Here is a 27,874-nt window from a genome sequence, read left to right as displayed (position 1 = left end):
TAATCACAAACAGTAACTTTAATCCTAAAATAGTTTCCATAAATTAACATGTGTTAACATTGTCCTCTATTACAGCACGTGACATTTTAGGGATTGATGCTGGTAAATGAGCCCATCACCTGTGATTCCATCTTAAACTGATGCAGATTTACGCCTGCTTTACAATCATCGGGACAGGTCTTTGCACCTCGTGCAAAAGCTGCTTGATAAGGGTCTGGATTGTTTCATGAATACGGAAGCGCTGTGTTCTGCCTCAGAAAGAGTGGATAAAATTGAAATATGCATTGAGGAAGCCGGTGGGATCTTCCAGTTGAGGGTAGTGACTGATGTGCTCATCCAGAATAGTGACTGTTGATCTCCGGACCAGCTGCCTGCAGAAATGAAAAACAGTTTTCAAATAAACTTGGGATTTTTTTTCGCGATGGCCACAAATACCAATAGGCTAGTGGTTTAAGACACTGCCTTTCAACCAAAGGATGAGGAGTTCAAATCCTGCTGTGAACCTTAATTTCATGTCAATTGAAAATTTGCGTCTCTTCAACAATGTTCAAGAAATACTTTAAAAGTCCAGATTCCAGCATATTTCTTACATAGAACAACTATTCATGACACAAAGTTGACATTGCAGTATTGGTTACATTCAAACAATGCATAGAAAACACAAAATCCAGATCAAATTAGGTCATACTTCATGACAAGATGATCTATGTACGCTGGGAAAGTCTTTTGTTTTACTGGCGTTTCCGTTGTGGCTCAATAGCTCTTTTACTGCCACATGGTTCAAAAGGTTTTTGGTTCAATCCCCACCTTATTCAAAGTTTCAAATTTGTCTTCTTGGATGCTTCCAGCGGACACTGATGATACTTTGTCTACTGTAGAATAGCGGTGACATTCTACCCCCTTAGACCACATGATTGTTGGTTCAAGTCCCGCTCTTCACAAACTTTTTGATTTCTTTCAGATGTTTTTGATTGGATTTAAAACAAAGTGGACCTCAGCATTGTCTCGTCTACTGTAGTGTAGTGGATAGGTGTTATGCCTTTCAACTACATGTTTGTTGGTTCAAGTCCCGCTCTTCACAAACTTTTTGATTTCTTTTAGATGTTTTTGATTGGATTTAAAACAAAGTGGACCTCAACATTGTCTCGTCCACTGTAGTGTAGTGGATAGGTGTTATGCCTTTCAATCACATGTTTGTTGGTTCAAGTCCTGTTCTTTACAAACTTTTTGATTTCTTTCAGATGTTTTTGATTGGATTTAAAACAAAGTGGACCTCAGCATTGTCTCGTCTACTGTAGTGTAGTGGATAGGTGTTATGCCTTTCAACTACATGTTTGTTGGATCAAGTCCCGCTCTTCACAAACTTTTTGATTTCTTTTAGATGTTTTTGATTGGATTTAAAAACAAAGTGGACCTCAACATTGTCTCGTCCACTGTAGTGTAGTGGATAGGTGTTATGCCTTTCAACCACATGTTTGTTGGTTCAAGTCCCGCTCTTCACAAAACTTTTTTGGGTTTTTGTTAGATGTTCTCAATTGCATCCATAAACATAGACTGACAGACATACTCACAGCTCACTATGGCCTAGTGGATAGTGCAAAGAGCTGTGAATCAAAAGGTTCTTGGTTCAATACCACCACAAGACATTTTTCAATTTCAATTTCCACATGTTTTCTGTGGCATTTATGAGAGAAACCGAGAAATGTTGGGGTGCGAAAGATGGTGAAGTGACAAGGCGCGTGCCTTACGTACAAAAGGTTGACAGTTCAAGACTGACAACGAACGAGGTTCCAAAAATGGTGACAAAAGTGAGCTAAGCCCCGTGTGTGACCGAACGAGATTCCAAACACAGAACACCTCCCAAGGGATGGTGGAAAAACAGTGAGCTAAGTGAAGAGCGAACGAGATTCCCAAGAACGGTGACAGTGGCAGTGACGGTGACGGTGACAGTGAAGGTGCGAGTGAAGGTGAGAAGGGAAAGAGAAAGAGAGAAGGGAAAAGGAGTATTGCAAAAAATCTTTTTTTTTTTTTTTGCCTTTTTTTAGTGAAAAAAGCACTATTTTTAGCAAATTCGTTACAAGAGGTTTGAACAGGCCTTGAACCCGTGATCTCTTGATCACCATCCCATTACTTTGCCACTACTACACCATCCGTGACACATTAAGTATTTAACGGAAGTTCTATATGAATGTGAAGTGGTCAGCGATGCTTAATTTTTTTTTTTAAAGAGTGTAGAGGGGATAAATACAATTAAAATATAAAATTTAAAATTAAACAATTGAGATAATTACAAAAACCCAAATTTCTTGTTAACAGAGCCATTTTTGTGATGGCAACACAAACCAAAAGATAAATTTTAAAATGTTTTGTTTAAATGTTTAAAATTTTCCAATTATGTACAAATTTGATCACTAATCAAGTTGTTCACTGAAAAAGAAAGCATCATTTTTAAAGCAACACTTTTGTCCTAATTCAGATTAGTTCAGTTTGCTAAGATCTGGCAGTACTTAAGTGTACTACAGATCCTCGGTGCACTCACTGGTACAGACGGATAAACTGAGGATGAGGGTTGACGGGGTCCAGGGGTCCGTAGATCATGTGCACTGAAAGACAGAAAGGGAGGACAGGTTAAGGAGGTTTATACAATCACAAATTTAACCAAGCATTGTAGTTCCACGTGAGTTATGACAACCATAACAGTCTCACCCATAACGCTAACAAACGTACTTCCTTGTTTGTGGTTTCCAAGATGCAGACGTGCGACACGAGTCTCAATTTACCAACAAAATATACTGCAAAAAACTGCAATTGGGATGCCGCAGTGCTCTGCAGATAAAGTGTTTTGCATCGCTCAGACACGTGGAGGTGGAATACAAACGACATCGACTGACAAACATTTTACGATCGTAAAATACACCAAGTGCGGACTGAAATGCGCCCACAACAGACGAGACAAATTACCACGACAAACAAACGCCGATGCATCCACATCTACTGCACGTGGTAAAAGAATCAAGGTGAGTTGGACTAAATTTTCCCCTTTTTTCGATAACGTTAGTGCAGCGATGGCTAACTCTAAACAGTGCTTTTTTTTCTCATTGGATCAACTTGGCTTTGTTTATTTTAATGAATTGTACCATTTTAAACATCGTTTTTTTTTATGCTATTTTCACACCTGCTCCTGTCATTGCATTGCAAAATGCACGCATGCAAATGTGCAGAAATGCACTAAAGTGTTGGACCGACTAGTTTTGATGCCGTTAAGTGTGATCTGAGCACTTACATGTATCTTGCAGGAAGCCGCCGTGTTTCCCTCACTGCATAACACGTCAGTCTGGTACATGTGCTCATTGAAGTACTATACTGTCATTTTTTACTCCTATTTTTCAAGGCATACTACACAATGACATTTTCTGTTATTTTGTTTTCTGTTACTTTTTTGGACAACATAGTATACTATAACTTAGTTGTGTTATTTTGGACCACGTACGATGATATTTTTCTGTTATTTAGACCACATACTATACTATGGCTTTTTAATGCTGTTTTGGACCACATACAATATTATGACTTTTTTTGTGGTATCTTGGACCACATACTACAGTTTTTTTTTTTGTTGCTATTTTTGGACTACATATTATAGTATGAAATTTTTGTGCAATTTTGGACCACATACTGTAGTATGACTCTTTTGTGCTATTTTGGACAACATACTATGGTATGACTTTTTACGGTATTTTGGGCCACATACCATTGTATGACTTTTTTTCCTGCTATTTTGGATGACATACTATATACAAAGACTTTTTTTGTGCTATTTTAGACCAAAATACCACGGCAAACGCCGATGCATCCACATCTACTGCACGTGGTAAAAGAATCAAGGTGAGTTGGACTAAATTTTCCCCTTTTTTTCGATAACGTTTGTGCATTTCTGCAAATTTGCATGCGTGCATTTTGCAATGCAATGACAGGAGCAGGTGAAAATAGCATAAAAAACGATTTTAAAATGGTACAATTCATTAAAATAAACAAAGCCAAGTTGATTCAATGAGAAAAAAAAACACTGTTTAGAGTTAGCCATCGCTGCACTAAAGTGTTGGACCGACTAGTTTTGATGCCGTTAAATGTGATCTGAGCACTTACATGTATCTTGCAGGAAGCCGCCGTGTTTCCCTCACTGCATAACACGTCAGTCTGGTACATGTGCTCATTGAAGTACTATACTGTCATTTTTTACTCCTATTTTTCAAGGCATACTACACAATGACATTTTCTGTTATTTTGTTTTCTGTTACTTTTTTGGACAACATAGTATACTATAACTTAGTTGTGTTATTTTGGACCACGTACTATTGTATGACTTTTTTGTGCTATTTTAGACCACATACTATAGTATGACTTTTTTGTGCTATTTTAGACCACATACTATAGTATGACTTTTTAATGGTATTTTGGACCACATACTATAGTATGACTTTTTTGTGCTATTTTAGACCACATACTATAGTATGACTTTTTCGTGCTATTTTGGACCACATACTACAGTATTATTTTTTTTTGTTGCTATTTTTGGACTATATATTATATAGTATGACATTTTTGTGCAATTTTGGACCACATACTGTAGTATGACTCTTTTGTGCTATTTTGGACAACATACTATGGTATGACTTTTTACGGGTATTTTGGGCCACATATCATTGTATGACTTTTTTTTTCCCTGCTATTTTGGATGATCATTTTAATGGTATTTTGAACCACATACTGTAATATGATATTTTTGTGCTATTTTGAACCACATGTTATAGTATGACTTTTTTGTGCTATTTTGGTTCACATACTATAGTATGACCTTTTAATGATGTTTTGGACCACATACTATAGTATGACTTTTTTGTGCTATTTTAGACCACATACTATAGTATGACATTTTTTGTGCTATTTCAGACCACATACTATAGTATGACTTTTTTGTGCTATTTTGACTTTTTTGTGCTGTTTTTGGACCGCATACAATTGTATGACTTTTTAATAGTATTTTGGACCACATACTATACTATGACTTTTTAATCCTACTTTGCACCACATATTATAGTATGACATTTTAATGGTATTTTGAACCACATACTATACTATGACTTTTTAATCCTACTTTGCACCACATATTATAGTATGACATTTTAATGGTATTTTGAACCACATACTGTAATATGATATTTTTGTGCTATTTTGAACCACATGTTATAGTATGACTTTTTTGTGCTATTTTGGTTCACATACTATAGTATGACCTTTTAATGATGTTTTGGACCACATACTATAGTATGACTTTTTAATGGTATTTTGGACCACATACTATAGTATGACTTTTTTGTGCTATTTTAGACCACATACTATAGTATGACTTTTTTGTGCTATTTTAGACCACATACTATAGTATGACTTTTTAATGGTATTTTGGACCACATACTACAGTATGACTTTTTTGTGCTATTTTAGACCACATACTATAGTATGACTTTTTAATGGTATTTTAGACCACATACTATAGTATGACTTTTTTGTGCTATTTTAGATCACATACTATAGTATGACTTTTTTGTGCTATTTTAGACCACATACTATAGTATGACTTTTTTGTGCTATTTTAGACCACATACTATAGTATGACTTTTTAATGGTATTTTGGACCACATACTATAGTATGACTTTTTTGTGCTATTTTAGACCACATACTATAGTATGACTTTTTCGTGCTATTTTGGACCACATACTACAGTATTATTTTTTTTTGTTGCTATTTTTTTGGACTATATATTATAGTATGACATTTTTGTGCAATTTTGGACCACATACTGTAGTTTGACTTTTTTTTGCTATTTTGGACAACATACTATGGTATGACTTTTTACGGGTATTTTGGGCCACATATCATTGTATGACTTTTTTTTTCCCTGCTATTTTGGATGATCATTTTAATGGTATTTTGAACCACATACTGTAATATGATATTTTTGTGCTATTTTGAACCACATGTTATAGTATGACTTTTTTGTGCTATTTTGGTTCACATACTATAGTATGACCTTTTAATGATGTTTTGGACCACATACTATAGTATGACTTTTTTGTGCTATTTTGGTTCACATACTATAGTATGACCTTTTAATGATGTTTTGGACCACATACTATAGTATGACTTTTTTGTGCTATTTTAGACCACATACAATAGTATGACTTTTTAATGGTATTTTGGACCACATACTATAGTATGACTTTTTTGTGCTATTTTAGACCACATACTATAGTATGACTTTTTTGTGCTATTTTAGACCACATACTATAGTATGACTTTTTAATGGTATTTTGGACCACATACTATAGTATGACTTTTTTGTGCTATTTTAGACCACATACTATAGTATGACTTTTTGTGTGCTATTTTAGACCACATACTATAGTATGACTTTTTTAATGGTATTTTGGACCACATACTATAGTATGACTTTTTTGTGCTATTTTAGACCACATACTATAGTATGACTTTTTTGTGCTATTTTAGACCACATACTATAGTATGACTTTTTAATGGTATTTTGGACCACATACTATAGTATGACCTTTTTGTGCTATTTTAGACCACATACTATAGTATGACTTTTTAATGGTATTTTGGACCACATACTATAGTATGACTTTTTTGTGCTATTTTAGACCACATACTATAGTATGATGACTTTTTAATGGTATTTTGGACCACATACTATAGTATGACTTTTTTGTGCTATTTTAGACCACATACTATAGTATGACTTTTTAATGGTATTTTGGACCACATACTATAGTATGACTTTTTTGTGCTGCTATTTTAGACCACATACTATAGTATGACTTTTTCGTGCTATTTTGGACATACTACAGTATTATTTGTTTTTGTTGCTGCTATTTTTGGACTATATATTATAGTATGACATTTTTGTGCAATTTTGGACCACATACTGTAGTATGACTCTTTTGTGCTATTTTGGACAACATACTATGGTATGACTTTTTTACGGGTATTTTGGGCCACATATCATTGTATGACTTTTTTTTTTTCCCTGCTATTTTGGATGATCATTTTAATGGTATTTTGAACCACATACTGTAATATGATATTTTTTTGTGCTATTTTGAACCACATGTTATAGTATGACTTTTTTGTGCTATTTTGGTTCACATACTATAGTATGACCTTTTAATGATGTTTTGGACCACATACTATAGTATGACTTTTTTGTGCTATTTTAGACCACATACTATAGTATGACTTTTTTGTGCTATTTTAGACCACATACTATAGTATGACTTTTTTGTGCTATTTTAGACCACATACTATAGTATGACTTTTTTGTGCTATTTTAGACCACATACTATAGTATGACTTTTTTTAATGGTATTTTGGACCACATACTATAGTATGACCTTTTAATGATGTTTTGGACCACATACTATAGTATGACTTTTTTGTGCTATTTTAGACCACATACTATAGTATGACTTTTTAATGGTATTTTGGACCTCATACTATAGTATGACTTTTTTGTGCTATTTTAGACCACATACTATAGTATGACTTTTTTGTGCTATTTTAGACCACATACTATAGTATGACTTTTTAATGGTATTTTAGACCACATACTATAGTTTGACTTTTAATGGTATTTTGGACCACATACTATAGTATGACTTTTTTGTGCTATTTTAGACCACATACTACTATAGTATGACTTTTTTGTGCTATTTTAGACCACATACTATAGTATGACTTTTTTGTGCTATTTTAGACCACATACTATAGTATGACTTTTTAATGGTATTTTGGACCACATACTATAGTATGACTTTTTTGTGCTATTTTAGACCACATACTATAGTATGACTTTTTAATGGTATTTTGGACCACATACTATAGTATGACTTTTTTGTGCTATTTTAGACCACATACTATAGTATGACTTTTTAATGGTATTTTGGACCACATACTATAGTATGACTTTTTTGTGCTATTTTAGACCACATACTATAGTATGACTTTTTAATGGTATCTTGGACCACATACTATAGTATGACTTTTTTGTGCTATTTTAGACCACATATTATAGTATGACTTTTTCGTGCTATTTTGGACCACATACTACAGTATTATTTTTTTTTTTGCTGCTATTTTTGGACTATATATTATAGTATGACATTTTTGTGCAATTTTGGACCACATACTGTAGTATGACTCTTTTGTGCTATTTTGGACAACATACTATGGTATGACTTTTTACGGGTATTTTGGGCCACATATCATTGTATGACTTTTTTTTTCCCTGCTATTTTGGATGATTTTTTAATGGTATTTTGAACCACATACTGTAATATGATATTTTTGTGCTATTTTGAACCACATGTTATAGTATGACTTTTTTGTGCTATTTTGGTTCACATACTAGTATGACCTTTTAATGATGTTTTGGACCACATACTATAGTATGACTTTTTTGTGCTATTTTAGACCACATACTATAGTATGACTTTTTTGTGCTATTTTAGACCACATACTATAGTATGACTTTTTAATGGTATTTTGGACCTCATACTATAGTATGACTTTTTTGTGCTATTTTAGACCACATACTATAGTATGACTTTTTAATGGTATTTTGGACCACATACTATAATATGACTTTTTTTCGCTATTTTAGACCACATACTATAGTATGACTTTTTAATGGTATTTTAGACCACATACTATAGTTTGACCTTTTAATGGTATTTTGGACCACATACTATAGTCTGACTTTTTTGTGCTATTTTAGACCACATACTATAGTATGACTTTTTTGTGCTATTTTAGACCACATACTATAGTGTGACTTTTTAATGGTATTTTGGACCACATACTATAGTATGACTTTTTTGTGCTATTTTAGACCACATACTATAGTATGACTTTTTAATGGTATTTTGGACCACATACTATAGTATGACTTTTTTGTGTGCTATTTTAGATCACATACTATAGTATGACTTTTTAATGGTATTTTGGACCACATACTATAGTATGACTTTTTTGTGCTATTTTAGACCACATACTATAGTATGACTTTTTAATGGTATTTTGGACCACATACTATAGTATGACTTTTTTGTGCTATTTTAGACCACATACTATAGTATGACTTTTTTTCGTGCTATTTTGGACCACATACTACAGTATTATTTTTTTTTGTTGCTATTTTTGGACTATATATTATAGTATGACTTTTTTTGTGCAATTTTGGACCACATACTGTAGTATGACTCTTTTGTGCTATTTTGGACAACATACTATGGTATGACTTTTTACGGTATTTTGGGCCACATATCATTGTATGACTTTTTTTTTCCCCTGCTATTTTGGATGATCATTTTAATGGTATTTTGAACCACATACTGTAATATGATATTTTTGTGCTATTTTGAACCACATGTTATAGTATGACTTTTTTGTGCTATTTTGGTTCACATACTATATTATGACCTTTTAATGATGTTTTGGACCACATACTATAGTATGACTTTTTTGTGCTATTTTAGACCACATACTATAGTATGACTTTTTAATGGTATTTTGGACCACATACTATAGTATGACTTTTTTGTGCTATTTTAGACCACATACTATAGTATGACTTTTTAATGGTATTTTGGACCACATACTATAGTATGACTTTTTTGTGCTATTTTAGACCACCACATACTATAGTATGACTTTTTCGTGCTATTTTGGACCACATACTACAGTATTATATTTTTTTTTGTTGCTATTTTTGGACTATATATTATAGTATGACATTTTTGTGCAATTTGGACCACATACTGTAGTATGACTCTTTTGTGCTATTTTGGACAACATACTATGGTATGACTTTTTACGGGTATTTTGGGCCACATATCATTGTATGACTTTTTTTTCCCCTGCTATTTTGGATGATCATTTTAATGGTATTTTGAACCACATACTGTAATATGATATTTTTGTGCTATTTTGAACCACATGTTTATAGTATGACTTTTTTGTGCTATTTTGGTTCACATACTATAGTATGACCTTTTAATGATGTTTTGGACCACATACTATAGTATGACTTTTTTGTGCTATTTTAGACCACATACTAAAGTATGACTTTTTAATGGTATTTTGGACCACATACTATAGTATGACTTTTTTGTGCTATTTTAGACCACATACTATAGTATGACTTTTTTGTGCTATTTTAGACCACATACTATAGTATGACTTTTTTAATGGTATTTTGGACCACATACTATAGTATGACTTTTTTAATGGTATTTTGGACCACATACTATAGTATGACTTTTAATGATGTTTTGGACCACATACTATAGTATGACTTTTTAATGGTATTTTGGACCACATACTATAGTATGACTTTTTAATGGTATTTTAGACCACATACTATAGTATGACTTTTTAATGGTATTTTAGACCACATACTATAGTTTGACTTTTTAATGGTATTTTGGACCACATACTATAGTATGACTTTTTTTGGTATTTTAGACCACATACTATAGTATATGACTTTTTAATGGGTTTTGGACCACATACTATAGTATGACCTTATAATGATGTTTTTGACCACATACTATAGTATGACTTTTTTGTGCTATTTTAGACCACATACTATAGTATGACTTTTTAATGGTATTTTGGACCACATACTATAGTATGACCTTTTAATGATGTTTTGGACCACATACTATAGTATGACTTTTTTTTGCTATTTTAGACCACATACTATAGTATGACTTTTTTAATGGTATTTTGGACCTCATACTATAGTATGACTTTTTTGTGCTATTTTAGACCACATACTATAGTATGACTTTTTTGTGCTATTTTAGACCACATACTATAGTATGACTTTTTAATGGTATTTTAGACCACATACTATAGTTTGACCTTTTTTAATGGTATTTTGGACCACATACTATAGTATGACTTTTTTGTGCTATTTTAGACCACATACTATAGTATGACTTTTTTGTGCTATTTTAGACCACATACTATAGTATGACTTTTTTGTGCTATTTTAGACCACATACTATAGTATGACTTTTTAATGGTATTTTGGACCACATACTATAGTATGACTTTTTTTGTGCTATTTTAGACCACATACTATAGTATGACTTTTTAATGGTATTTTGGACCACATACTATAGTATGACTTTTTTGTGCTATTTTAGACCACATACTATAGTATGACTTTTTAATGGTATTTTGGACCACATACTATAGTATGACTTTTTTGTGCTATTTTAGACCACATACTATAGTATGACTTTTTAATGGTATCTTGGACCACACTACTATAGTATGACTTTTTTGTGCTATTTTAGACCACATATTATAGTATGACTTTTTCGTGCTATTTTGGACCACATACTACAGTATTATTTTTTTTTGTTGCTATTTTTGGACTATATATTATAGTATGACATTTTTGTGCAATTTTGGACCACATACTGTAGTATGACTCTTTTGTGCTATTTTGGACAACATACTATGGTATGACTTTTTACGGGTATTTTGGGCCACATATCATTGTATGACTTTTTTTTTTCCCTGCTATTTTGGATGATCATTTTAATGGTATTTTGAACCACATACTGTAATATGATATTTTTGTGCTATTTTGAACCACATGTTATAGTATGACTTTTTTGTGCTATTTTTGGTTCACATACTATAGTATGACCTTTTAATGATGTTTTGGACCACATACTATAGTATGACTTTTTTGTGCTATTTTAGACCACATACTATAGTATGACTTTTTTGTGCTATTTTAGACCACATACTATAGTATGACTTTTTAATGGTATTTTGGACCTCATACTATAGTATGACTTTTTTGTGCTATTTTAGACCACATACTATAGTATGACTTTTTAATGGTATTTTGGACCACATACTATAATATGACTTTTTTTCGCTATTTTAGACCACATACTATAGTATGACTTTTTAATGGTATTTTAGACCACATACTATAGTTTGACCTTTTAATGGTATTTTGGACCACATACTATAGTCTGACTTTTTTGTGCTATTTTAGACCACATACTATAGTATGACTTTTTTGTGCTATTTTAGACCACATACTATAGTATGACTTTTTAATGGTATTTTGGACCACATACTATAGTATGACTTTTTTGTGCTATTTTAGACCACATACTATAGTATGACTTTTTAATGGTATTTTGGACCACATACTATACTATAGTATGACTTTTTTGTGCTATTTTAGATCACATACTATAGTATGACTTTTTAATGGTATTTTGGACCACATACTATAGTATGACTTTTTTGTGCTATTTTAGACCACATACTATAGTATGACTTTTTAATGGTATTTTGGACCACATACTATAGTATGACTTTTTTGTGCTATTTTAGACCACATACTATAGTATGACTTTTTCGTGCTATTTTGGACCACATACTACAGTATTATTTTTTTTTTGCTTGTTTTTTGGACTATATATTATAGTATGACATTTTTGTGCAATTTTGGACCACATACTGTAGTATGACTCTTTTGTGCTATTTTGGACAACATACTATGGTATGACTTTTTACGGGTATTTTGGGCCACATATCATTGTATGACTTTTTTTTCCCCTGCTATTTTGGATGATCATTTTAATGGTATTTTGAACCACATACTGTAATATGATATTTTTGTGCTATTTTGAACCACATGTTATAGTATGACTTTTTTGTGCTATTTTGGTTCACATACTATAGTATGACCTTTTAATGATGTTTTGGACCACATACTATAGTATGACTTTTTTGTGCTATTTTAGACCACATACTATAGTATGACTTTTTAATGGTATTTTGGACCACATACTATAGTATGACTTTTTTGTGCTATTTTAGACCACATACTATAGTATGACTTTTTAATGGTATTTTGGACCACATACTATAGTATGACTTTTTTGTGCTATTTTAGACCACATACTATAGTATGACTTTTTCGTGCTATTTTGGACCACATACTACAGTATTATTTTTTTTTTGTTGCTATTTTTGGACTATATATTATAGTATGACATTTTTGTGCAATTTTGGACCACATACTGTAGTATGACTCTTTTGTGCTATTTTGGACAACATACTATGGTATGACTTTTTACGGGTATTTTGGGCCACATATCATTGTATGACTTTTTTTTCCCCTGCTATTTTGGATGATCATTTTAATAATGGTATTTTGAACCACATACTGTAATATGATATTTTTGTGCTATTTTGAACCACATGTTATAGTATGACTTTTTTGTGCTATTTTGGTTCACATACTATAGTATGACCTTTTAATGATGTTTTGGACCACATACTATAGTATGACTTTTTTGTGCTATTTTAGACCACATACTAAAGTATGACTTTTTAATGGTATTTTGGACCACATACTATAGTATGACTTTTTTGTGCTATTTTAGACCACATACTATAGTATGACTTTTTTTGTGCTATTTTAGACCACATACTATAGTATGACTTTTTAATGGTATTTTGGACCACATACTATAGTATGACCTTTTAATGATGTTTTGGACCACATACTATAGTATATAGTATGACTTTTTAATGGTATTTTGGACCACATACTATAGTATGACTTTTTAATGGTATTTTAGACCACATACTATAGTATGACTTTTTAATGGTATTTTAGACCACATACTATAGTTTGACTTTTTAATGGTATTTTGGACCACATACTATAGTATGACTTTTTTGTGGTATTTTAGACCACATACTATAGTATGACTTTTTAATGGTATTTTGGACCACATACTATAGTATGACCTTATAATGATGTTTTTTGACCACATACTATAGTATGACTTTTTCGTGCTATTTTGGACCACATACTATAGTATGACTTTTTAATGGTATCTTGGACCACATACTACAGTATTATTTTTTTTTTGTTGCTATTTTTGGACTACATATTATAGTATGACATTTTTGTGCAATTTTGGACCACATACTGTAGTATGACTCTTTTGTGCTATTTTGGACAACATACTATGGTATGACTTTTTACGGGTATTTTGGGCCACATACCATTGTATGACTTTTTTTTCCTGCTATTTTGGATGATCATTTTAATGGTATTTTGAACCACATACTGTAATATGATATTTTTGTGCTATTTTGAACCACATGTTATAGTATGACTTTTTTGTGCTATTTTGGTTCACATACTATAGTATGACCTTTTAATGATGTTTTGGACCACATACTATAGTATGACTTTTTTGTGCTATTTTAGACCACATACTATAGTATGACTTTTTTTGTGCTATTTTAGACCACATACTATAGTATGACTTTTTTGTGCTATTTTAGACCACATACTATAGTATGACTTTTTAATGGTATTTTGGACCACATACTATAGTATGACTTTTTTGTGCTATTTTAGACCACATACTATAGTATGACTTTTTAATGGTATTTTGGACCACATACTATAGTATGACTTTTTTGTGCTATTTTAGACCACATACTATAGTTATTTTGGACCACATACTATAGTATGACTTTTTAATGGTATTTTGGACCACATACTATAGTATGACTTTTTTGTGCTATTTTAGACCACATACTATAGTATGACTTTTTAATGGTATTTTGGACCACATACTATAGTATGACTTTTTTGTGCTATTTTAGACCACATACTATAGTATGACTTTTTAATGGTATCTTGGACCACATACTACAGTATTATTTTTTTTTGTTGCTATTTTTGGACTACATATTATAGTATGACATTTTTGTGCAATTTGGACCACATACTGTAGTATGACTCTTTTGTGCTATTTTGGACAACATACTATGGTATGACTTTTTACGGGTATTTTGGGCCACATACCATTGTATGACTTTTTTTTTTCCTGCTATTTTGGATGATCATTTTAATGGTATTTTGAACCACATACTGTAATATGATATTTTTGTGCTATTTTGAACCACATGTTATAGTATGACTTTTTTGTGCTATTTTGGTTCACATACTATAGTATGACCTTTTAATGATGTTTTGGACCACATACTATACTATGACTTTTTAATGGTATTTTGGACCACATACTATAGTATGACTTTTTTGTGCTATTTTAGACCACATACTATAGTATGACTTTTTAATGGTATTTTAGACCACATACTATAGTATGACTTTTTTTGTGCTATTTTAGACCACATACTATAGTATGACTTTTTTGTGCTATTTTAGACCACATACTATAGTATGACTTTTTTGTGCTATTTTAGACCACATACTATAGTATGACTTTTTAATGGTATTTTGGACCACATACTATAGTATGACTTTTTAATGGTATTTTGGGCCACATACCATTGTATGACTTTTTTTTCCTGCTATTTTGGATGATCATTTTAATGGTATTTTGAACCACATACTGTAATATGATATTTTTGTGCTATTTTGAACCACACATGTAGTAGTATGACTTTTTTGTGCTATTTTGGTTCACATACTATAGTATGACCTTTTAATGATGTTTTTGGACCACATACTATACTATGACTTTTTAATGGTATTTTGGACCACATACTATAGTATGACTTTTTTGTGCTATTTTAGACCACATACTATAGTATGACTTTTTAATGGTATTTTAGACCACCACATACTATAGTATGACTTTTTTTGTGCTATTTTAGACCACATACTATAGTATGACTTTTTTTGTGCTATTTTAGACCACATACTATAGTATGACTTTTTTGTGCTATTTTAGACCACATACTATAGTATGACTTTTTAATGGTATTTTGGACCACATACTATAGTATGACTTTTTAATGGTATTTTAGACCACATACTATAGTATGACTTTTTAATGGTATTTTGGACCACATACTATAGTTTGACTTTTTAATGGTATTTTTGGACCACATACTATAGTATGACTTTTTTGTGCTATTTTAGACCACATACTATAGTATGACTTTTTAATGGTATTTTGGACCACATACTATAGTATGACTTTTTTGTGCTATTTTAGACCACATACTATAGTATGACTTTTCGTGCTATTTTGGACCACATACTACAGTATTATTTTTTTTTGTTGCTATTTTTGGACTATATATTATAGTATGACATTTTTGTGCAATTTTGGACCACATACTGTAGTATGACTCTTTTGTGCTATTTTGGACCACATACTATAGTATGACTTTTTTGTGCTATTTTAGACCACATACTATAGTATGACTTTTTTGTGCTATTTTAGACCACATACTATAGTATGACTTTTTAATGGTATTTTGGACCACATACTATAGTATGACTTTTTTGTGCTATTTTAGACCACATACTATAGTATGACTTTTTAATGGTATTTTGGACCACATACTATAGTATGACTTTTTAATGGTATTTTGGACCACATACTATAGTATGACTTTTTTGTGCTATTTTGAACCACATGTTATAGTATGACTTTTTAGTGCTATTTTGGTTCACATACTATAGTATGACCTTTTTCTGGTATTTTGGACCACATACTATAGTATGACTTTTTAATGCTGTTTTGGACCACATATTATAGTATGACATTTTTGTGCAATTTTGGACAACATACTATGGTATGACTTTTTACGGGTATTTTGGGCCACATATCATTGTATGACTTTTTTTTTCCCTGCTATTTTGGATGATCATTTTAATGGTATTTTGAACCACATACTGTAATATGATATTTTTGTGCTATTTTGAACCACATGTTATAGTATGACTTTTTTGTGCTATTTTAGACCACATACTATAGTATGACTTTTTAATGGTTTTTTGGACCACATACTATAGTATGACTTTTTTGTGGTATTTTAGACCACATACTATAGTATGACCTTTTAATGATGTTTTGGACCACATACTATAGTATGACTTTTTCGTGCTATTTTGGACCACATACTACAGTATTATTTTTTTTTGTTGCTATTTTTGGACTACATATTATAGTATGACATTTCTGTGCAATTTTGGACCACATACTGTAGTATGACTCTTTTGTGCTATTTTGGACAACATACTATGGTATGACTTTTTACGGGTATTTTGAACCACATACTGTAATATGATATTTTTGTGCTATTTTGAACCACATACTATAGTATGACTTTTTTGTGCTATTTTGGTTCACATACTATAGTATGACCTTTTAATGATGTTTTGGACCACATACTATAGTATGACTTTTTTGTGCTATTTTAGACCACATACTATAGTATGACTTTTTAATGGTATTTTGGACCACATACTATAGTATGACTTTTTTGTGCTATTTTGAACCACATACTATAGTTTGACTTTTTAATGGTATTTTGGACCACATACTATAGTATGACTTTTTTGTGCTATTTTGAACCACATGTTATAGTATGACTTTTTAGTGCTATTTTGGTTCACATACTATAGTATGACCTTTTTCTGGTATTTTGGACCACATACTATAGTATGACTTTTTAATGCTGTTTTGGACCACATATAATAGTATGACTTTTTTGTGGTATCTTGGACCACATACTACAGTATTATTTTTTTTGTTGCTATTTTTGGACTACATATAGTGTGAAATTTTTGTGCAATTTTGGACCACATACTGTAGTATGACTCTTCTTGTGCTATTTTGGACAACATACTATGGTATGACTTTTTACGGGTATTTTGGGCCACATACCATTGTATGACTTTTTTTTTCCTGCTATTTTGGATGACATACTATATACAAAGACTTTTTTGTGCTATTTTAGACCACATATTATAGTCTGACTTTTCAATGCCATTTTGGACCACAGTATGACTTTGTAATGTCATTTTGCACCATATACTATAGTCCAGGCATGTCAAACTGGTCCACAAGGGGGCCGGTGTGGCTGCAGGTTTTTGTGCCAACCAACCAAGAGCACACAGTTTGACCAATCAACTGTCTGAAGACGGAGATCAGTTGATTAAATGAGTCAAGTCTGGTGTGCTGCTACTTGGTTGGAAACAAAACCTGCAGCCAACTGGCCCCCCTGTGGACCAGTTTGACATGCCTGCTATAGTATAGCATTTTTGTGTCATGTTGGACATCATACTGTAGTATGACTTTTTAATGCTGTTTTGAATAAAATATTATGGTATGACCTTTTTTGTGCTATTTTGGATGACATACTATTCTATCACGGTGCATGCTTTTTTGGACAACATAATATACTATGACTTATTCATACCATTTTTGACAACATGCTATACTATGAATGCCAGAGGTGCATTACTGACAAATATACAACACTAAAATGTACTCTGTCAACCTGCCAGAGAGAGATTGCAGCTTCCATCTTGTCACTGAAAGGTTGTTTCTGCCTAACAATGACTTGATTTCATTTATAGTGACAACATTTGACAGATTATAGCCCATCCAGTCCCTTTTACCTGTTTGGCTTTCATGGCTAAATTAAGAGAAAATTGACGCCAGCTTCTATGAACTTTAAATGTTTGTAATGTTCAGCCATGCATTTTTCAACAGTTGCCTCATTTTCATTGTTATTTTTTTTTCCAGAATAAAATGCTGCAGTGAGAGAATGCGGGGCTAAAAAAGAGGCTTGCCGGACAGATAATTGACTAATACCACTAATATATGCTGTTGCATTTATACACAAATATACACATACCACGACACAGTAAACTATTTGACACTGTTATACTGTTAACCCTCAGGAAAACAGGACAGGGAAAATAAAAATAAATGATGCGAATGAATGCAAAAAAATCTTTAAATAATATTAGTAATAATAAAACCTGATTTGTTATTGCCCCCTTCTAATGTTTAATCACCTTTAGATGCGTTACCCACTCATACCAGCAGAGGGCAGCAGTAAGTGGCCATATGAAATTGATTTTCTGCTGTGGGACTTCTGATGGCTCATAAAAATTGAGAATGTTTTAATGCCAGCAACCACAACGACTGAATAAATTAAACCTGAATACCTGGCTCTCTGTATTCTAGTGCTTGACTTAATCTGTCAAATAATATCGCCATGAATGAAATCAAGTCCTTCTGAGGCAGAAACAGATTTTCAGTGACGACGTAGCAGCTGCGATCCCTTTTTGGAAGATTGAAAAACAGCATTTTATGTGTTGTATTGTTCTATTAATAATTTGTACACATTAAATTTTTTTTTTTTTTTTTGGATGACATACTATAGTATGACTTCATTTTATGCTATTTTGGACAACATACCATACTATGCTTTTTTCATTCTGTTTTGGTTGATATACTTAAGTTTGAAATTTTTGAGCTATTTTGGACGACACACTATGATATGGCTTTTGGTGCTTTTTTGAACAGCACACTATACTATGACTTTTTGGTGCAGTTTTGGACCAAATACTATAGTATAACTTTCTGATGCTATTTTGGATGGCAAATTATACTGTGACATTTTTATGCTTTTTTTTTAAATAACACATATACAGAGATTCTTTGCTTTAAATTTAGATGTCTGTGCTTCCACCCTCCGATATATCAACATAATGTGACCGTGTACTCACGTGGGACGAAGGTGGAAGTGAGCGCACCGACCCATCGCTCTCTGTGTTTCAGTCTCTGGTTGATGTACTGCAGAATACTGAGAGAGAAGAAGACGACAAAATGAGAAAACAGAGATGAAGAGCAGCAGATAACTAAATAATTAAAGCCATGTGACCACAAAGCAAACACACATACACACACCTGTCCAACACTAAGTTGCCATCGTTGTAGCGTAAACCTGTCCACATGTCCCAGAACTCAGCATCTGTGGGCTGCGTGTACGGACCGAACACATCTCCAATCCTACCAGTTCACACAAAACAGCATTAGTGATGAGAAATGTTTGTATTTTAGACGTCAGTTTCTCAATTCACAGCAAAATTTTGCTTTTTTTTACCCTTTTTGGAAGATCATATAGTTGGTAAGACGTGTCAGAACCGGAGCCAGAAAACTGGAGTCCTTTAGAAGCTTTTGGAGACAAAACAAAAACATCTCTGAGACAGTTTGACAGTCAAACAGATTTACCAAATTCAGCTTCTTCAAATCTTCCATTACATAACTGCACGATACTGAAGAGCAGGAGGAAAACATGTGACTCACTGTCTGCAGCAGACGAGGGTAATGTGTTTCTGGGAATAATCCTGTTGGAAATAAAAGAGTCAGCTCTGACTGTGACATCCACAACACAGAAATCAGATACTAAAGACTGCAAATGATCATTTTTAAATGGTTTGTCAGACCGTTTACAATGAGATAAAAAAGAGCAAAGCAGGCAATTATCCACAGTCGGTGTGTGCATCCATGTCCGTCAGCACACACGTAGTTTGGAGGAGCAGACAGGAGCACCTCCACAGAACCTAAGCCATGTACTGCTGTGGACGGAAGCTGCAAAAAAACATATTTTAACCATCTAAAATAATCAATATCAGTTGAAGTGCATGCTAAATTGAGAATATTTTCACTGCTTTGCCTTGCTGTCACACAGCTCTTTCCAGTCAGGGACGCGAGGCTGTTATCTGTGCTCCTGATCCGTTCGTTTGTCTGTGTTATTGTGCGACTTTGGTGAATCCAAACAAACCCTATAAAACACCAAAGCGGCACAATAACCGAAGCTAACCGGTCAAAGCAGCGGGAGACCAGCAGCTCCTCTGTTATGCAAGATAAAGTGACTATTTGTTTCAGTGGAGTCTGGTGACTTTGAAAAGAGCATGCATGGATATAACAGCTTCAAGTCCTCGTCAAGAAGTCTGTCCGACAGAAAGGTCAAGTGGTGAAAATATACAAAACAAAGCGTGCACCTAAACTGTTATTCATTATTTGCTGCTGCCCCCGTCCACACAGCAGTAGGTTGCTTAGCTCCCGTGTCCCGCCTGCTTTTCCACACCGTCTGCTGTCGGTGATACACCGACTATGGATAAGTAAATCAAACAACCCAACTGCAAAAAAATCTGAACTATTCTTTTAATAAATGACTTAAATCCTGGGTCTCTAACAGGGAGTGAGGGACCCCTATGGGCTCCTCAAAGGTACTGCAGTTAGTTTTTTTTGCCTTTTTTTTAATATTAGAAAATTAAAATGAATTCAACAAATTGTTTTAAAAGATAAATTTGTCTGCTCTTAAAAAAACAACTAATTTTATTTAACTGGTTTTAAGTAAGTTTTTTTTTATTTATTTAAATTTTTTTGTATAATGTCTGAAAATACACATTAACATGAACCCAACATATTATTATTATTATTATTACGTGAAGTTTCATCCCTCATCTACTTGAAAAGCAAATACAGGTCAAGGCTGCTGCCTGACACTGATTTGTTTTTTTTGCCTTCCCACTGCACAGTTTAATATGCAGTGCAGTTTTATACAGTATATAGTTAGGGGCCCCTGCTCCATCTCTCTTGGCCTGAAACACGTTGAAGACCCCTGACTTAAATCATAAAACAATCATCAAAATGGGAGTTCTTGTTAGGAACGGCTTCATCTTTTTCTACCCCACTGATTACTGCGGGGTAGAAAAAGAATAAGTAAATTAATAAGTAAACTAAATTCCCTGCTGTTGGTGACAGAGAGGAAAAAGACGTCGCTGTACCTCCGTTAGAGAGACAGAGGCTGTTGAAGGTCAGGTGACCCGTGCGGTTCTGGTCACTCCTGGTTTGGGAGCAGAAAAACAACACGGAGAGAAAAAGACGAGTGGTTAGCAGTTTGTCATTTTACAGCCTGCAGGGATTCACTGAAACACACACACACATACCTGTAGAGAAGCTCCAGGGCCACAGTGTCTCCATAGTCATGTGACACCAGATTGACTCGCTGGTTGCTCAAACCCAAGTGGGCCACCAGCGCCTCCACCACACTGGCCTGCTCGAAGATGGAGTACCTGTGGGGTCGCTGGGACGGAAATGAATCATGGGTAAGTGAAGAAACAGAGCGAAAGATTTATCTAAGAAATAGTTACAATTTAGGGGAAATTTTTATTTCAAAACCTACAGTGTTAGTACCACCAGGAAACATTTTTGTTTATCAGTCAGACACTTTTATGTGGAGCTAAAATAATGTCCGAATGTAAATACATTTAAAATAATGTATAAAAACAGGATTTTCACCAGGTACAGGGGTAAACCAGGTGTTTACAGGAGTTATTGTTCATTTATTTGGATACTTAATATTTATTTTTTCATGGTTTCCTGTTTTCTTTTTAAGAATAATAATGAAAAATTGTAGATATTTGATTTTGGGTATGTGGGTGTATGGATATATGTTTAGTTAATTAGAGTAGAGGTTTAAATTAATAAGGAAGCAGCACATTGAAATTAACTGACTCATGGAGAAAGGGTGGAATTAAATAAGTTTGCACTTCTTACTCCTTTTCTAATGTGTAAACAAAGTCATCGTGTTTGTTCATCGTCTGTAAATGTTACTTTATAATATTACAGACTAGCATATTGTCTGTAAATATAATTTTTTGTCTGTCTGCATGTTTGTATAACCATTTCTGTATTTTCTTTTACATGTTCTAATTACATTAAATTAAAATAAGACTCACTGGTTTGTCACTGAAGCCAAAACCCAGGAAATCCAGTGCAATGACTCGATGGAAGCGCTGAGTGAGTGGCTCCCAGATCTGTTTGAATAAACAAATAAATAAATACATTTAGTCTGCGGCTGATTTACACACAGACTTTTATGTTTTTCAGCTGCCGTGGCTGACTCCTGAGCGCGTGCAGCGAGCACCTTGTTCCAGTCGAAGCTGGAGGTGGGGAAACCGTGGAGCAGGAGGACGACGTCAGAGCTTCCCAGAGCGCCGTAGGATTCTAGTTTGAGGAGAAAAGAAATATGCATGTTAGCACAGAGGCCAACATGTGGTGAAAAAAAAGGGATATTATTTGCACGCTTTACTCCAAGTATAAATGTGACTGCTGGAATTAACTATGATGTGTGAAGGTGTGCGGTGACAGAAAAATAACAATGATTTACGATTAGATCACCAATAAGTCACATTTAATGCTTTGATTATTAGTCAGTTAATCAATAAATTCATTCCCTGAGACACAACCTGTAAAAAAGGATACAAATTTTAACTAACAGATACTTCCTCGGTTGATTACTTATGGTAAAATAATATTTTTTATATTACATATACCAGAAAGTTTGTATTTAATTATGCAGATGAAGCATGTAATTTCTTTGCTGCTATTGCCATGTTGCTGAATTGTGCATTATTAATAAACCTGCCTTGTGTAAATATGTATTTCCATACATTTCCAAAACAAAAAAAATATGGATTTTAGATAGAGGAATGTTCAAAATTCTTTCATTTTGTTGACAAAGTAGAGTCAATGTTTTGTTTTTTTAAATATGTAACTGTTGTTTGCACTATTTCCCCCTATTTTTCTATCATCATATATGTTCACAAAATATATGCACATATTTGCATTCCTTATATTTAAACTGTTTAAAATTATAAAATAATAAAATAATGTTAAAATAATGTTTAAAAAAGATTATTTTCAGGGGCATTTTCCCTACATTTATAGGGCCACAAGCTGGACTTGAACTCCGGCCGCTGCAGAAGCCTGAGGTATATGGGATGCAGGCTGGAGGTCCCCCCGTATATGCAGTATTTCTACAAGTAAAAAGATGTATATAGTGTATATTTATACCATTTGTTTTTAATTTTTATCTTATTTGTAATATTTCATCCTTTTTCTGCACACAAATAATTTTTTAATTTTTTGTTTTTTTTGAGCTGCTGGGACGTGTGAATTTCCTCAGGTTGGGAATAATAACATCTTACATCTTATTGCCTTTCTTATCTTTTCTATATGTGTATATATATAAATATGTATATGTAAAACTCAACCCCCCCCCAAAATTAAGTACAGTCCCTTACCGAGCGTGCAGCTGAGTTAACAGTCCTGTCTTACCTCTGTAGAAAATCTCCCTGCCCCTGAAGTTGAACACCTCCCCGGCACTGTGCCATTTCTGCAGGGCAGGTGAGAGCTGGGGGGGCGGGATGTGCAGGTAGACGGCCACCAGCGGGATGCAGATCAGACCCACATGAATCCACCACTCTCTCATCTTGAGCTCAGCGGTGGGGGAGTCTCATTCCTGCCTCCTGAGAGCAGAGACACACGCAGCACTTCAGTAAATGATCGCTTCATTTAACTCCCTGCAGGCAGTGTTGGAGGAAGTATCCGGTTACTTTACTGGAGTAAAAGTACAAATACCACACTGTGAAAATACTTAGTATTATACATTAAAAATATTACTTAAGTAAAGCAAGTCAGCTTAATCAGGAAATTGTACTTTAAGTATAAAAAGTAAAAGTACCAGATTTAGAAAGATCTAAATAAATCAATAAAACTATTAAAAAATGTCTTGTATGTTAATTAAAATAGTTGTAAAAGTACCCAAGTCAGGGAAATAAAAACACCCCGAAAAATTAACACTATTCAAAAAAAGAGAAAAAGAAACAAGAAAATGACTTTTTTTCATTTTATGTATTATTTTGCACCTTTTATATTTTATATAGAATCTAAATATTATTGAGTCACTGTTGTTTACTAAAGATTTTTTTCTTTAGCTTTTACTGAACGTTTAAAAGCAAACTATTATTTTTATGTTGCCATATAAAACTAGAACATTAAGGGATGCACGTTAATCGTCAGTATTGTACGATATTGGTTTTAAAATAAAATAGCGTAAATGGCCAACATGCTGATGTCTGCCAATTTGGCAAACCAATATTTCCTTTTTTGGTATTTTTTAATTAAGTTTACATATACAAAAAAACCCTTGAAGTTGAAGCACTTTTCTAATTTTGCACAATAAATGATTATTGCATACACTCAAAAGAAAGGCATGTTTTGTCGCCATCTGCTGGTCATGATAAGCGTTTGCATTACATGAAGATAATTCCACTACAGACTTCATGATTACTAAAATTAGGCTGGAAAAAAGTGGATTTATGGGTATCATTTATCAGCAAAATGACATGATATAAATACACATAGCATATTGAAGAATCCAATATTGTGTATCTCCAGTAGCATTTATTTTGTTGCAATTACATGTGGTCTGTACTGCATCTTGCAGCTATTTGTGCGAAAATGTACTTTATAAATAAAATTTCCATTACATATTATTGAGATTAAATACAAAATATTTTTCATTATTTAGTCATGTCATCAAGAATAAGTTATAGCAAAAATACCCTCTGAAATACCATGATATAATTTTAGTTATATTCTTATCTTTTTTTTCCATTTAAATTGTATTGTTTTGCCTATGGATTGCCAAAACAAAATTGGGGATGCAGCATTTTTCAGTTACACTTCTAAGCTCAAACTACCAACAGATATCACTAAATATTTTTAAAAAAAAAACTAAAAACAAATCTCTCCACTTAAGCTCATAACTAGCTCTGATTTTACTACTTTGCATTGCTTCACACTTAACACACTACCGCACCTCTTTAAAATGTTGCATGTCCTTAATTTTGTGCATTTTATACACCCCATTTTGTTAGGCTTTATTTTATGATTATCTGAATAGGGTTTTATTTACCATCTTATGTTATGCATCCTGTGCACTATACTTTTATCCTTATGTTTTTCATCTTAATGTTATAATTATGATCATGTGGGTTTTATGCCTTCTATTCTTATTCTTCTCTTCTTATTTCTACATGCAGGTTTTATTATGTCTTTTCATGTGGAGCATGTCATTTCTTTGTTGTTGCATTTCTTGTATGAAAGGTTCTGTATAAATAAAGCTGATTATTCTGGTTATTATAATTTCTCCGTACAGCAGCTTGAACCCGGTGCACTAGAATAAAAGGCTCTGATGAACCTATTATAAATAGAACTGCCATCACATGTTGTTGACATTTAAATTGATTGTCAGTATTTTGTCTTGTCATCAAGAATATCGTTATCACAAAAATACCCTGAAGGATCTTAATGTGATTTGAAGCACCGTATCGCCCACCCCTTTAGCAGTGCACCCCTCCCTGCAGGTGAGGTCACGTGTGGAGGCGTGTTTACTGCCTCCCACTTGCATTGTTGACATTACTACACAGTCCCACAAACTGATGTGCATCTGAGCGAGGTTATCTGATCCGGATCCAGTCATAAAACCAGCAAACCGGGATCACTGGCACTCAAATAAGGACTCAACGCTGCAGCACGTTAGCTAAAAACAAGCGATATAAAGACGACACTGCGACTCACGCGGGCCGATCACAGCTCCGATATAACGCTACACTGAAACTACTTCAGATTACGTGTGTTTGGTTGAAATCGCGCTGTAAAATACTGCAGTACTCACAGAAATGTTGTGACTGCGGTCCGGGCGACCTTCGCCCTGCGGTGATCAGTCCATTACTGCAGGGCGGAAACGAAACACGGTTTGCAAGGAGGCGGGAAAATGAAGACGCCTCACTCGGTTTCTACTTCCGGGTTCCTAAAACGTTCACCAGCGAGAGAAGGCGTGTCGTAACGTTTTGCGTCACAGTTATTGACGGGTTGGGGAACCAATCAGCGTGCTCGTATTCTGTCTCTCCGAAACAGAGACAGAATGATCATCTTAAAAATATACCATCTTTTTTTGGAAAGGCAACAAGCAGGGGTCGCAAAGAAGTGCACCGCCCTCTGCTGGGGTGGAGGTGCAATTACATGTCACATCGAGATTAATCATCTGGACTGAGTGGTTCCCAAAATCTTTTCTTATAACTTAATATTTTTTAAAAAACTCACGGTCTGGTGTTGATTTTATTAGTATTACTGCTTTAACTTTTTTTTAAAATTAATTTCACTCTTTTTATATGAACTTTATATGAACACCGATGTGTTTTTTCATTTGTTACCTTTCTTAGTATCATTAATCAAGTCATTATTATTATCATTATTATTATATTTTTTACATCTAAATTGTATTGTTTTGGCTTTGCATTGTGTTTTTTTAATTTATCTGTGCAGCAGCTTGAGTCTATTTCTGTGTATAAAATGCACGTTTTGAATAAAACTGCTTTGCCTCGCCATACGGATTCCTTTTTTTCTATCCATGAATGAACTGACAGCTGCTGACTAAGTGACATATGTTTCACATTCTTTTTAATGCAAGCTTTGGCGACATCTAGTGGGCATCAGGACTCCAAGCATGGGCACCAGTGTATTATTGCTATAATTAGTCTCAGCCTTATGTTCGTTATGGAGCCTCTAGGTCCAAAAAGATTATTATTATTATTATTATTATTATTATGATTATTATTATTAAAATGTTCTACAAACTAACTGTAGTATCGCATAAGACCGGTGTCATTAGGTTTTGAAATGTTTCAAAACGTTTCAAAGAAATGGTTTAAAAGTATTGAAACTATCGAAATTTCAGAGTTTTTCGAATTTGCTATCTCTAATAATTATGTGATTTACAACAACATACAAAGTTTAAGTACATATCACTTTTTAAAAAAAAAACGTTATAATTGATGTGCGCTCAGGATGTCAAATAAATGTTATATTGGGGAAGAAACTGTGCAGGTTGGTGTTGCACAATGCAGCCTTTGTTTTGGGGTTTTGCACAGTTTCTTCCCAATATACCATCTTTTTTTTTGAAAAGGGGACAAGCAGGGGTCGCAGAGAAGTGCACCGCCCTCTGCTGGTGTGGATGTGCAATTACATGTCACATGGAGAT

General features: G+C 33.4%; 1 protein-coding gene across 2 annotated transcripts; it reads right to left on the bottom strand.

Moving 5' to 3' along the window:
- Positions 1-163: 163 nt before the first annotated feature.
- On the bottom strand, positions 164-26,594 carry mest. 2 transcript variants are annotated; one of them, XM_042511656.1, is made up of 12 exons: positions 26,510-26,594; positions 24,106-24,296; positions 22,913-22,992; positions 22,725-22,802; positions 21,933-22,069; positions 21,771-21,829; positions 20,284-20,324; positions 20,081-20,151; positions 19,885-19,986; positions 19,704-19,780; positions 2,540-2,603; positions 164-371 (listed from the first exon to the last, which is right to left on the bottom strand). In XM_042511656.1, the coding sequence occupies exons 2-12, from the start codon at positions 24,257-24,259 to the stop codon at positions 254-256; spliced, it is 981 nt and encodes a 326-aa protein (XP_042367590.1). In that variant the 5' UTR covers positions 24,260-24,296; positions 26,510-26,594; the 3' UTR covers positions 164-253. The 2 variants fall into 2 exon arrangements, with proteins under 2 accessions (XP_042367590.1, XP_042367591.1); XM_042511657.1 differs by having other exon boundaries at positions 24,106-24,350; positions 26,510-26,552.
- Between the last annotated feature and the right edge of the window lie 1,280 nt (positions 26,595-27,874).

The sequence above is a fragment of the Plectropomus leopardus genome, chromosome 22 (assembly GCF_008729295.1).
Source record: "Plectropomus leopardus isolate mb chromosome 22, YSFRI_Pleo_2.0, whole genome shotgun sequence".
NCBI classification, from domain to species: domain Eukaryota; kingdom Metazoa; phylum Chordata; class Actinopteri; order Perciformes; family Serranidae; genus Plectropomus; species Plectropomus leopardus.
This window is presented reverse-complemented; position numbering and strand designations above follow the sequence as displayed.

Bases quoted from the DNA above. Each gene is read 5' to 3' on its own strand.
- mest (XM_042511656.1), bottom strand. From the start codon at position 24,259: ATGAGAGAGTGGTGGATTCATGTGGGTCTGATCTGCATCCCGCTGGTG. The intron at 22,070-22,724 runs GTGAGTCTTATT...TTTCCGTCCCAG, and splicing joins TTGGCTTCAGTGACAAACCA to CGACCCCACAGGTACTCCAT. The intron at 21,830-21,932 runs GTATGTGTGTGT...CTCCCAAACCAG, and splicing joins GCCCTGGAGCTTCTCTACAG to GAGTGACCAGAACCGCACGG.